This window comes from Tamandua tetradactyla, chromosome 6 (assembly GCF_023851605.1).
Source record: "Tamandua tetradactyla isolate mTamTet1 chromosome 6, mTamTet1.pri, whole genome shotgun sequence".
In the NCBI taxonomy this organism is placed as follows: Eukaryota; Metazoa; Chordata; class Mammalia; order Pilosa; family Myrmecophagidae; genus Tamandua; species Tamandua tetradactyla.
The window spans coordinates 23,602,817-23,616,131 of record NC_135332.1 but is presented as its reverse complement, the minus strand read 5'-3'; the positions used below and the strand labels follow the sequence as shown (position 1 = coordinate 23,616,131).

At 49.4% G+C, this 13,315-nt stretch overlaps 1 protein-coding gene across 1 annotated transcript in view; it reads right to left on the bottom strand.

The window, feature by feature from the left end:
• The window catches only part of MPP3 (MAGUK p55 scaffold protein 3), a 31,208-nt gene extending 18,746 nt beyond the window's left edge, over positions 1 to 12,462 (bottom strand). Inside the window, exons 1-9 of the mRNA XM_077163007.1 lie at positions 12,407 to 12,462; positions 12,070 to 12,188; positions 11,734 to 11,811; positions 10,575 to 10,655; positions 10,185 to 10,322; positions 8,836 to 8,917; positions 7,614 to 7,699; positions 6,165 to 6,239; positions 2,994 to 3,190 (exon numbers count right to left, since the gene is read on the bottom strand). Coding sequence (XP_077019122.1) covers positions 2,994 to 3,190; positions 6,165 to 6,239; positions 7,614 to 7,699; positions 8,836 to 8,917; positions 10,185 to 10,322; positions 10,575 to 10,655; positions 11,734 to 11,811; positions 12,070 to 12,188; positions 12,407 to 12,431 — 881 coding nt within the window. The 5' untranslated portion in view covers positions 12,432 to 12,462. The remainder of the gene's footprint in view (positions 1 to 2,993; positions 3,191 to 6,164; positions 6,240 to 7,613; positions 7,700 to 8,835; positions 8,918 to 10,184; positions 10,323 to 10,574; positions 10,656 to 11,733; positions 11,812 to 12,069; positions 12,189 to 12,406) is intronic.
• Positions 12,463 to 13,315: the final 853 nt, after the last annotated feature.

Here is a 13,315-nt window from a genome sequence, read left to right as displayed (position 1 = left end):
CTAAAAATATATATATACAAGAAGGGACTCAAATGAGTCACTACAAAAAATCAAGTAAATATGAAAGTAATCATAATTGTAGAATTAAGAGACCAAAAAAAAACTATAAAACTTACAAAGACCAAATAGCAAAATAGCATAAGAAATTCTTTTATTATCATTAGTTACTTTAAATGTAAATAGATTACACTTTCCAGTCAAAAGGCAGAGATTGGCAGGATGGATTATAAAGCATGAACCAACTGTGTGCTGTGTAAAAGAGACTGACTTAAATTCAAGGACACGAGTAAGTTGAAGGTGAAAGGACAGAAAAAGCATATATCATGCAAATAGCAACCAAAAGAGATCTGAAGTTATATTAACATCAGATAAAATAGATTTTAAGTCAAAACTGTCATGTGAGACAGAGATCACTAAATACTGATAAAAGGGTCAATTCAACAAGAACTAACTTTATAAATTCATATACACCTAATAGCAGAGCCAAAAATATATGAAGAAAATATTGACAGATTTGAAGAGAGAAATACATCACTTTCAATAACGGATAGAACATTTAGGGAGATCAATACACAGATAGAAGACTTGAATGATACTATAAATCACAACTAAACCTAATAGACTTCACCCAAATACAACAGAATACACATTCTTCTCTATTGCACATGGCTCATTCTCCAGGATAAATCATATGCTAGGTCCAAGACAAGTCTCAATAAATTTTAAAATATGGAAATCATACAATGTATCTTCTTTACCACAATGGAGTAATGCTAGAAATCACTAAGAGGAAGAATTGGAAATTGCACAAATTTGTCGAAATTAGACAATGCACTCTTAAACAATCAATGAGTCACGGAAGAAATCACAAGGGAAATTAGGAAATAGCGTGAGTCAAATGAAAACAAAAACACAACATACCAAACTTATGGGATACAGCAAAAACAGTGCTAAGAAGGAAACGTATAGCTCTGAATGCTTATATTAAAAAAGACGTAAGATCTCAAATCAGAGACCTAATATCAAAATTGGAGGATCTCAAAAAATAAGAGCAAATTTTTTTCGTATGTGGGTGTAAGTATAATTTATTAAGGAGTTATTTTGAATGATACAGGATTTTGAAATATTAACTCAAGTTCTTCTCCTGCCATGCGGACTCTGGCACACACTACCATAACTGCTACACCTCTATCAAGGGGCAGTTAGTTTTAAAGTGCTCATTATTTTAAGGAAAGGCAATGAACAAACTCGTTTGAAAGAATCCAGGTACCTAAATCTAATCTCTTCATTCATCATGCAATCACAGAGAAACAAAGAGAACAAACAAAACTACCTATAACCACATCAAAATAAGTCGGGATACTAAGAATATAATAAACACTTAAGAAGAACAGCAAATATCTGAAACTAGTGGTGTAAGGAACGCACAGCCAGGCAGACACCGCGCAGAAGAATCGGAACGGGTCTTCATCCTATTACAGAGGTCTTGTAGTGAAGGTCAGAGAAAGAGAGAAAGTCACAGAAGGGAGTAGCCAGAAGCTGAATATCAATGGAACCCAGAAGAGGAGAAGCAGGGAGAGGCCGCCATGTGACAAAAAAGTCAAGGACTCATGATCACCAGCAGCCAAAGAGAGAACACCAAACACCACAATCTTCTGAAAGAAAGCATTATCTGGATGACACCTTGATTCTGGACTCTTCTTGGCCTCAAAAACCATGAGCCAAGAAATTCCCATTGTGTGAGCCTACCCATTGCACGGGATTGGCTTTGGCAGCTAGGAAATTTGAACAGACACTATTTCACACCATTAGAATGGCTGCCATTAAGAAAAGAAGGGAAAATAACAAGTGTTGGATAGGATGTGCAGAAATAGAAACACTTGATCACTGTTAGGGAGAATGTAAAATGGTGCAGCCACTGTGGAGAACATTTTGGTGGTTTCTCAGAAAGTTAAGTATAGAATTACCTTATTACCCGGTAACCCCACTTCTAGGTTTATGCCCAAAAGAACTGAAAGCAAGGACCAGAACAGTTATTTACACATCGATATTCATAGAGGGATTATTTACAATAGCCAAAAGATGGAAGCAACTCATGTCCATCAGTGGAATGGATAAAAGAAATGTGGTACATGCAGACGATGGAATATTATTCAGCTGTAAAAAGGAATGATGTCCTGATACATATGAAAATATGGGTGAACCCTGAAGACATCATGTTGAGTGAAATGAGCCAGACACAAAAGAACAAATATTGAATGATCTCACTCATATGAAATAATTAGCAAAAGCAAATTCATAGAGTCAGAAACTAGAATACAGGTTACCAGGGGCTGAGATGGGGCCAGAGAATGGGGAATTAATGCTTCATTGGTACAGAGTTTATGTTTGAGATAATGAAAACATTTTGGTAATAAGACAGCAGAGATGGTAGCACAGAATTGCAAATGTAATTAACACAACTGAGGGGCAGGGGTGTAGGATTTCTTTGTATACGTACAACTTCTTCAACAAAAAATAATTTTTCAAAAAAAGAAAAAATCATATGCTAAAGAATATGTAACCGTGTGGGAAAAGCTAATGTCAAAAGGTTAAGTTAAAAATAAAAAAGCAAGACTCCAAATTCTATATGGAATGCTCGCGTGAAAAGCCCAGGAAGGAATTGAATCATGCTGTTTAGCTAGTGGCGAGACCATGGGTAATTTTCTTTTCTGGTCCTCCTTTCCTATATTTCATATTTTACTTCTCAACTTTCTCTAGGCATGCATCATGATGCATGCATTAATTTAGTAGCAGACATGCCTGTGTCTTTACTTTCATTGCAATCGGCCATCATCACTGGTTGGGGGGCAGGAAGAACAGACACAAGCAGACACAGCTGGTACTCATCTCGGGGAACAGGGCGTGGGGAAGGCGCTCCCCGGCCGCGGTGGCAGAGACGTGGGGGCCGTCACGTACCCAGAACCACCTCCCTGCCACACACTCAGACCCACCTCTCCTGGAACTGCTTGGAGGGGATGAGGCCGGCTCGAAGGTTGGTGTCCCCCACGCGCTTGGCCTGCCACCACGTGGGGTCATCCTGGCTGACCACCTCCAGCACCTGCCTGCGCTGGAAAGGCAGGCCCGCCTCCTGGCAGGGGATGGCCCTGTCCTCCCGAGGGTTGTAGTGGAAAAGGGCCCGCATGAACACCTGCGGAGGAAGGGATGGTGAGGCTGCCCTGCCCCGAGGAAGCAGAGACAGTGCCTGGGGCCCCTCTCAAGGTCAAACAACAACTGCGCTTCACAATGCAGCAGAACGAGTAGCCTTGAGGGTAGGAAGCTAATCTGAAACTCAGTGCACACATGTCCTTATTGTTCTCCGGCCATTTGGATGGTACAACCAGGAAATCCATTAAGAATCAAAAATCTAATAGATGGGGCCTGCGCCTGCTATTTTTCTTTCCAATCTAAGTATTTCCTTATTTCCTTGGTCTGCTAGCCTCTTAAACACCTCTTAGCACACACAGAGCAAGAACCGGCCCTGGAAATAAAAAGGAAGGCACAATTTGCAGCTCAAATGTTATTTTTGATAGGCTCACAACCCCTAATGAAGTCAGCAGCCATCTGTTAAACAAGTAACCTAGATGGTGTGGTGAGAACACAAATGTCCACGCAACAATTGTTACTGATTTCTCACTGTGCCTTTTCATTGGGCAAGCGATACCCACATTTTTATAGTTCTATCCTCCCTCATCTCTCATTTACTGGGCCAGTCCCCAACTGTCCCCTTTATACTGGAGTTGTCCTCTTTGGAGAAAATGTTGGGAGAACACGGCAATTTATCCTTATTCTATAATTCAGTGGCACGTATTTATTTTATTTATTTCTATTTCTGGACCATTACATCCCAATCACAACAGCGACAAATAGAAAGGGGAGGGGGGAGGGAAAGGGCCAGAAGTCCACATCGCATTCCTTCATGCTCCAACCAGGAAAGAGTCAGTTTCACAATAGTAAGAACTTCCTGGACGTCGATTGTGGGGACAGATACCCTCATCCAGCTACAGCTGTTGCCAAAATCTAGGCCCTCAGCAGAGAGAACAACAGTAAATGGCCAGCCATGATTAAGCATCTGGCTCAAGAAGAGATATGTAGGAAAGACGGGCTAAGGGCTAAGGGACAGGCTCCCCATTTCTCCTCCAGGAAAGCCAAGTTCTCTGGCTATATCAAGTGAGAACACTTGAAAGCTGCATACTGGGATTTAGCTTGTTCCAGGAGGAAGTACCTTCTGTCAATTAAGAGACAATATTATGTCTGAGAATTCCGCCCTTCAGGGTGGAAATAAGAAACAGCTCTATAAAAGCATTTCTTCATTTGCTGCTTTAAAAACTCATTGAAGACGTTGTCCATTTTTAATCCTCATTTATTAGAATATCGACCTCTACTCTGTACCTGGTGCTGTAACGTCCCTTCTTCCATGCATTTAGCAGTGGGAGGCAGGGAGCTGTCCTGAGCTTTGAAAAATTGGCCTGCTTCTTTCCCTCTACTGGAAAGAAAGCATATGCATCATTATGTTCTCCTTTCTGCTTTGGCTGCCAGGAAGTTCAGATCCAAAATTACAGCAAAGTCAAAGTGATGCCCTCTTCTCCATCCCATCTTCTACCATCTCAGCTCAGGTCTCAGTAATTTCTCAGTTGGGCTTTTTTTTTTTTTTTTTTGGTGCATGGTCCAAGAATAGAACATGGGTCTCCTGCGTGGAAGGTCTCACTTGGGCTTTTACAACAGCCTCCTGCCAAGTCTCCCTGCCTTGGGTCTCTACTCCACCCCTCTACTAGGCTACCCAAGGGAGCTTTCTAAATCCCAAGGATGGTTGCATCACTCCCTACTTTGGGGGGAAAGAAAAAAAAAACCTTTAAGAGCTCCTCACTACCAATGGGATTGTCACCGGAGCTGTGGGGTGCCCTCCTCTCGCCCCCCCCCCCCCCCGGGACCTCACCATTTTGGAGCCCCCTTCTAGCTGCCAGCACCTGCATCTCTTCACCTTTTTTGCCTCTGGGGCCTGCTCTGTCCTAATCCAACAGGCAGGGATGGCTGGGAATTAATCCCCCAGGTGCAGCCTGGCGGGAGCTGGTATATGGCTCCCCCAGCTCCCCTTCCCTTGGGTGGGCTCACAGAGGTGTGTGCTCTTTAAGGGATCCCCCAGCTCCCCAGAAGGATCCAGCTCCGGGCGCCTCCAGGGGAAACTTACTTAATATCAAACCGTTTATTGGTTGCCTCATCTTCCCACTCCTGTACTGATGTTTCCTGGTGTCCCCTTCCAAGGAAACTATTTGCACTTGAACCCTTGGCTCACGGACAGCGGCTAAGAGACCCTAAGCTAAGCAAAGATTACAGCTGTGACCCTCAAGGGAGCAGCTGAGGCCCTTCAGAATGCGGCCTTTACCACCTCCCCAGCCCCTCGCCCGCAGCCTTCCCAGGCCGCGCCACATGGCTCTTTCCCACTGACCCCAAGCACGCGCCTCGCCTCGAAGCCTTTGAGCCTCTGCATCTGCAGACCCCTCAGTCTGAAATCAGTCCCCTTCCTCCTCACCAGGGAAGTACTACTTCTCTTCACCTTCCTTGAGCCTCAGGTCCAGCTCCCCTCTCTGGGGCGCCTGTACCTCTGTACAGAATCCTCCCTGAGCATCCAGCACACAGCAGGGGAAGGTTTGTTCCCCAGCCTCCCCGCTAAACTAGGAACTCCCAGAGCTATTGCCACCCCCAACTCCAGCGTCTCTGGGCCTGGCACAGAGGAGCTGCTCATGAAAGAAAGGCTCAGCGAAGAAGTCAACAAGTAGCAATTACTTAATTCATATAAATCTGGGGCGTTTGGTTCTTTCTCCACCTCATCGTGCCCCTGATTTTCTATTTTAATTAAAATAACCTTATCTTTTTTTAGTAAGCCACGTTAAATCCTGTTTAGAAAGAGGCAGGGTACAAATAAATGAATCACGTTGTGACTTAAAGTTCTCTGCATGTTACCAGGAGCAGACGGAAGATCTCTTCCTGGATGACTGTTTCAAAGGCCTGGGCCGCAGCCTCCCACCCCCGCCCCAGCACCCCCCCCACCCCACCCCCAGCACACACACACAGGGAGCCGCATCTCCCAAGCCTAGAGGGGGCACCTGTAGCCCAGCTCCCCATACCTTGCTCTCCTTTAAGCGATCTTCCTCCTGGGAGGCTGGGATAATTTTCAGGGTAATGGATCCCTGGGACTGGGCCTGAGAAGGGAGAAAACAGAGGCTGATAGCTTTTCTGGTCTAACTCTCCCTGAGTTCCGGTCTTACTTCCCCAGTCTAATTACTTACATTCAGAAAGAAAATCAGATGCATTGCCTCTCCCGAGACCTCTGCCCCTTTCTATAATGGCGCTAAAGCAAAACTCAGACTCCCGAGACCTAGTATCGTTCGACATTTTCGTGGAGCAAGAGGACAGAAGATTTTAAATGAGAACTCAAGGACAACACATGCACTAAATTCCAACTCTCCATCCCTTCTGATTGCTAAGTGCCCCAAAGGACTCCCCGACTTTCTTTTCTTTTGGATTATTTTAACCGCCTCTTTTCAGTTTCCTCTTTGCTACCAAATCTGGGGCTGGTCCCCGATTGGTACTTGATATTTGCTTCCATCTCCTCTCTTTGATCATCTCCACCCCTTCAGGGGCTCCCCTCCTCCCACCTCCCCTCACTCCATCAGGGATCCCCCAAGGATTAATGCTCAAGAGGACAGCTTCCCAGATTGTCCCAGGCCCTCCTTTGCCACATAGAAAGCCCAGGCTGGCTGCTCTGGAACATGACAAGGTTGGCACTCAACCAGGCACAGGGAATTGAGGGTAAAAAGGCTACGGGGCCTGTCTGCAATCTGGGTCCCCTACAGTGGGGTCCCTTAAAACGTGGGCCTCCTCTCTTCAGACCTCATCGTGTTTCTATCCCATGAACCCCCAGAAGTTAGCAAAGCGTATCACGTTGGGAATGATGCCTGAGGATAAAGAACACAAAACCATAAACTGGAGCTTTTAAATCTTCCGTTTTGGTTTAGGCTCCCCAGAATGAACTATGTAAGTTGTTTCTGTCCCAGCATTTAACATTCTAAAGTGCTTTATCCTTTTCCAGACATTCACCTTCTAAAGATAACCACACACTGGTTGAGAAACCATCCCTATCCCTATTTTACGGAAAAGGAAACTGAAGCTCAGAATGATTTAGATGACTTATCTGAGGTTGCACAGGCGGAAAGCGGAGGAGTCGGGATTAAAACCCAGGACCGACTGACCCTAAAGCCTTGCTCTCTGTTCTACCCTATACAGCAACCTCATATTCCATGTTCCTCAGCCCCTATGGACGAGGAGACTCTTTTAAGAGGGTCCCCAGGAATGGGAGCCAGGAGGGATGGCTGTGCTGAAGAGAGGGTCTGAAGAGCAGATGAGTGGACGCTTCACTCCTCCTGCCCCTTGGCCACACTGTCAGACCAATCGCCAGCTGCCTCTTCAAGAAAATAGGGAGGCTGAGGCAGAAGCTGTCCTGGCCCCAGGAAACCCCACTTGGTGTCGCCAAAGAACCGCCACCTCCCTCCAGGCAGCACGCATCCAGCACAGACCAGAATCTGGCTGATCTCGTCAGGCCGCTTGTGCAGGACCGCCACCCCATTCACTTCCCGGAGCTCGTCTCCCACGTGGACCAGGCCTGGAAGACAGGAGGGGGAGGCTGTCAGGGCAGGAAGGAGGCCCCGGCCCCCCCAGAGCTCCCAACCGGGACCCGCCCTGGGAACGGGCTGCAGGGCAGGCTCTTTACGTTAAAAGCTGGTGGATGGCAGTGGGATGGGCTGGGGTCCCGCGCGGCTGCCTCGTTCACACCACCACAGCCTCACAGCCACACAGGGAAACCCCCAGTTTACAATTTGGCAGCTGAGACCCTGGATTAAGAAACTCGCCGAAGGCCACGATACTAAAGCATAATGAAACTGGTGTTCAAGCAATTCTAATATGGAAAGCCTGTGTTCTTTGTGCAATACCCTCTGCTCTTTAAAAATATCATTAACTCTTCAGCTTCCCGGGTTTACAGAAACACTCCAAGAACGTCCTTCTTAATCTTAACGAGGAAACTTGAAGGTGTCAGTGAAGATGTCCTCCGGAGCTTAAGCACACCCATCTACTAGCCTCTAGTTGAATAACAGGTGTCTGTCTCTGCCTAGTTGGGCTCTATTTGCTACTCAAAGTGGCCCCTAGCAGCACCACCTGGGAGCTGGTTAGAGATGCAGCGTCACATGCCCACCCAGACAGGGATTCAGGTGCAAGATAGCATTTCAGAAGCACTGGCCTAGGATTCTTCACAACAGCGATCCCCCACTTCTGGGGTAAGACTCCTCTATTGCCAGGAGGTTGGCCTCCCAGCTTAGCAGTTCTCCCCCCTTGTTCCCAATCCATACAAAGCTGGGGGTTGAGCAGCCTCCCCTCAGCAACAGGAGCATGCTAAGGCCTCTGGGGTGGAACAGGAAGGGCGGGGCGTCTCTCTGGTCCCCCCCCTCCCCCCACCCCCCCCCCCCCCCCCCCCCCCGTTAAGAACTTTCCGCTCACCCCATGCTGTGCACCTAATGTCCCAGGCTCAGGCCAGTCCAATGCATCAGCCCTTTCCTGATGACCCCCCAAAGGACTCCATGCATGTTATATTTCCCGACAATTAATAGACCTGAGAAGATGAGCATTCCAACCCCACGCCCAACAAGCGGAGCACATCCCAGACAGGTGACCAGACGGGAGCAGGGACAGGGGAGGATCATGGCCGGAAGGGGGAAGGCCATGGGACACTTTCCTGCCACTCACCACTCCGGTCCGCTGCACCCCCTCGCATAATCCTGGCCACCACAACAGCCCCTGAGCGCTCATCCCTCCGGATGGTGGCTCCCTGCATCAGAGACGAGAGCGGGCAGCCCCTCAGCACCGGCCCCAAACCTCACACCCCAACTTGCTGGGCCCCAGACAGACAGTCCTCGTCCCTGCCGCTGCCACCCTAGAGGACAGAGCAGCAGGGAACTTCCCAACACTGAGGACACGCCGCAATAAAGCCAGCACTTCAAATTAGTGTAACACAGCCCTTCAGTTTACCAAGCACAACAGCTCGGTGACAGTCCCACTTCAGAGACAAGGGGCTGAGACTCAACAATGGCAAGCCTCTTCCTCCAGGTCACATAACTGGCAAGTAGTCAAGCTTTCTGTGACCCCAACACCAGTGCTATCTCTATATATCCACAGTCCCTTGACAAGTGCCAGCAAATCCTCAACCTGCCTCGACAACCAGTCACAGGGTGGTGGATCCTCTGCTGTTACCAAGGGGAACAAATGACAACCCAGCCTGAGTCCGGGTCCAGGACCTGCTGCATGAAGCATGTTGAGTCGACAGATGAGGCCCCTTTGTGCAAATGAGCAAAGAGGAGGACGAGAGAGCCTCGTCTGTTTACCTCACTGGCTCATCTGAGGTCATTTGTTGAAAGTTGGAACTAGAAAATGCCAGCTGTGATACTCTCTGGGGCAAGCACCCAATTCTCTGGACTTCCCCCACTTGCCTCCATCTAATCAGCAACCCCGTCCTTGGCTCGCTAAGTCAGCGCTGAACCACAACTAAAATGATGACAACTTGCTATCAGCTAGGGAGCAGGATGGCCAGTGCCCTGTGCTTCTTCAGTACTCAGAACAGGGGTCGGCAAACTCTTTCTATAAAGAATCAGACAGTAAACATTTTAGGCTTTGATGGCTATACGGGGTCTCTGTCACAACCGCTCAACTCCGCTGTGGTCGTGTCAAGGCAGCTGTAGACTATACATAATGAATGGGTGCAGCCAGGCTCCAAGAGAACTTTATTTTACAAAACCAGTTAGTGGGCCATATCAGGCCCATGGGCTGCAGTTCACCAACCTCCGGATCAGAGCCTAATGGTCAAGGTGGCCCCATACAGCTGTGCAGGTTAATTATTGCACAAAGGAGCTGGCCGCAAGGTGAGAGGGGCTGTATCAAACTGGAAAAGGGGTGCCCTCATATGAAGGTGCTGTAAGCTCGTGGCAGCCCTTAGAAGGCCTGCGAAGATTTCAGGGGGCTCCCTTCCCCGCTTTCTGGGCAGAGGTGGGATGCAGGGGCAAGGAGGGAGTCAGGGCGGGAAGGCAGCTGGATATACATACCAGGGGTTCTTTATTTTTCACCAGACGGACTATCTTCACAGATTCCTCGTCAAAATCTTCATCAAAATTATCAGGCAGAGGGGGGAGAACAGGGTCGAAATTCTTCTGGGCAACCGTGTCATGTACCATGAGCACGGCCTGTCAGGAAAACAAGAGAAAGGAAAGGCTGGTCCCTCGGCCCACCCGGGGTCAGGGGGCCTTGGCTGAGCAGTGGTTTGGGGGTCTCGGATCTCATGCCAGGAAGACAAACCACCCCAGACAGACGCTGGGACTGAGGATCCCTCACTCGGGAGTCGCCTTTCTTTCTCCCCATGACCAAGTGCTCCCTCCCACCCCCACCCCCAGGAGACACAAGGTGCGTGGGTGGGCAGGGCCCGGCGGCGTGACTACCCTGAGGTGGGGGGTGGACAGCAGTTGCAGGAGCTCCCTCTGGTCGCCGTGCACGGAGGCAGCCTGCAGCTCCTCCATCACCTGCAGCGGATGAGACAGAACACCGCAAACAGCTGGGGGGTGGCTCTGCCCCGAACCTGCAGCGTATCCCTCAGGGAAAACCCTTGCTCCCTGGGCCAGGGACCCCCCCCCCCCCAAGCTTCTCCAGACTCTCAGCCACCTCAAGACTGACACTCTCGGTGAATCATTCGAGAGGCCAGGGGAGTTGAACTGCTCTGCAGGATCATCCTAAACAGAAGCTAACATTTTTTTAAGCCCCGACTATGTGCTGTTTGCTTTACGAAGACCTTCTTGTTTAATCCTCGTCACAAACTAGATGAAGCCATTTTTACAGCTGAGAATCCTGAGGTTCAGACAGATTAAGTATCTTGCCCAAGGTCACCTGTTCTAAGTGGCACAGCCAGGATCAAAGTAGGGTCATCTAGCTTTATAGTCTGTGCCCTTCCTTCACCATTAGACTATTTTATGGATGAAGAAATTAGAGCTCAGAGAGGCTGAGTGACTTGCCTAGGGTCACAGAGCTAATAGTAAAAGCAGATGTAAGCCTGGGAGCCAGGCAATTAACATGCTCCGAATCACGATTCCATAGTGGAGAAAGGCACAGGACCTGCAGCCACAGGCTGAACACCCATCCCACACCAAACCATCTCCCAGGGCCAGGGGGGTTCAGGCAGGAGCTAGAATGGCCTTAGTGATCACCTGGTCCAGCTGTTTCTAAGCCATGCAACAGAGAGCACAACAAGAAACTACGAGGCATTCCTTTTAAAACTGGGAAGCCCGAGCAGGAAGGGGGACACACTGCAGCCCCCTTTACTTCAGGACTGCACGATGGGCCTCCCCAAGGCACAGACACATGTGCTTATTGGACCTATTCGTATCTCCAGTCCTCAGAGCAGATGGGGAATTGCTGATCCGATCCAAACCCTCCCATGGTACAGCCAAGGAAACAGACCTTCAGATGTACACAGTAAGTGGACATCACCTTATCACCATGTCTCCCAGCCCATTCCAAAGCTAGCAGGTCCCTTCCTGCTGGCAGGGGGTGGGGGGAGGGCATGGAAATTGGGTCTGATACCGGAAGGGAAAACCTCAGGCTTACATCCTCAGCCAGGGCCACAGCGCTGTGCAGGACTGGGGTTGGACTTTGCCTCTCGTAATAGCGAAGCTTCTCATGAATCTGCAAAGACAGCCGATTTCAGGCTTGGGACTCCCAGGCCAGCTGCCCAGGTTTACCCAGACACCACACACCCGACCCGTAGCTGTGGGGACACCTGCACCTGCAGACTGGCAGGTCTCTTTTGCTGCAAAAGAGAAAGTCCTGCCTAGCTGAGCTGGTGAAGATCTAGCTGGGGCAGGAGGATGGCTAGGATAAAAACACAGACAGGCAGAAAGACCTCTAGAAATCCTCACCAGGTGGGATGGAAAGGAATTTCACCTTCATTAAGTAATTGAGGCTTTTTTCACTGAAAACATCCCTCAGGAAGCCCATCTCCTCCTTGTGGTTGGAATCAGGTCTGAGCTGAGAGGTCAGCAATGCCAGGGTTTCATGCAAACCTGAGGAGAATGTAAGACAAAAAAAAAAGTATAGCAAATACAATGAGCACTTCCTACCCCTGTGGGCCCAAGTAGAATTCTCTTCCCCGGATCCTGGGGCTTGCAGGCAGGGCAGCTTCTGAGGGCCCAGCCTGGCAGCAGCCCTGGGCTGCTGGGTACACCCTTGGGTTCAGTGCTGCGGCTGCGGCAGCGCCCAGCTCAGGGCGGCCCTCACTCACCTGAGTCCTCGGACAGCACCGGCATGGCTGTGCCTGTGGGATCCAGGGCTCTGCCTGCAGATTCTGGGAGACAGGGGAGGGGCTACTGAACTCCATCGAGCACACATCATTCAACACACAGTTATTGCACATCTACTGTGTTTGTCTATGTCCAATTTGGGGACACTTTTTTCTGCATTATTTTCAGGGAGAAAGGAAAGAAAACTAAGATTTGCGGAGTACCCGCAATGTACTAAGCAAGCATTAGTGCTGGGTGGGTGGTTTCAGATGACATTTTTCTCAATCTGCTCTAAACCCTGAGGAATAAATGCTAACATTCCCATTTTACGGATGAAGAAACAGAGGCTTGGAGCAGAGGTGGTTCAGTAACTCGCTAAAGTAGGTGAGAGTCCATACTCAGGTGGAACCTTCCTGGACCAGGCTGGCCTCAGAAGTACCAAGTGGCCCCAGTAGACAGTGGGTGTCCTGGGCAGCGTCTCTGCTCCCCCAGCATGTCCCACCACCCTTTTACCTTCTAGGAGGCCTGGCTCAACCCCCTGCCCACCGCCACACCTTCATCAAGTCCCGGGCTGGGCCTGCACCCTCCCTCTCCCACCTTCCCCAAGCCTCAAACTGGAGGGAGCCTCCGGGAGTGGAGGGGAGGGAGTGGAGCGAGGAGAGGAGGTGGAGAAATGAGAGTCGGGTTTCTACCAGACGGGAGGGGGACTCTATCCCAGGAAGTCCCCCAAGATGCTGTGCAGCACGTGGACCTCAAAAAGTCCTCCTTCCCAAGGGGACAAGGGGAGTAATGATTCATTCCGCAAGCATGGAGCTAGTCCCGCTGCGCTGAGCGCGGGTGACACCAGACCGCACAGGAGTGGTTCCCCGGCCCTCCAGCCACCGCCCCCAACCCCCCGCGCCGGACTCGCC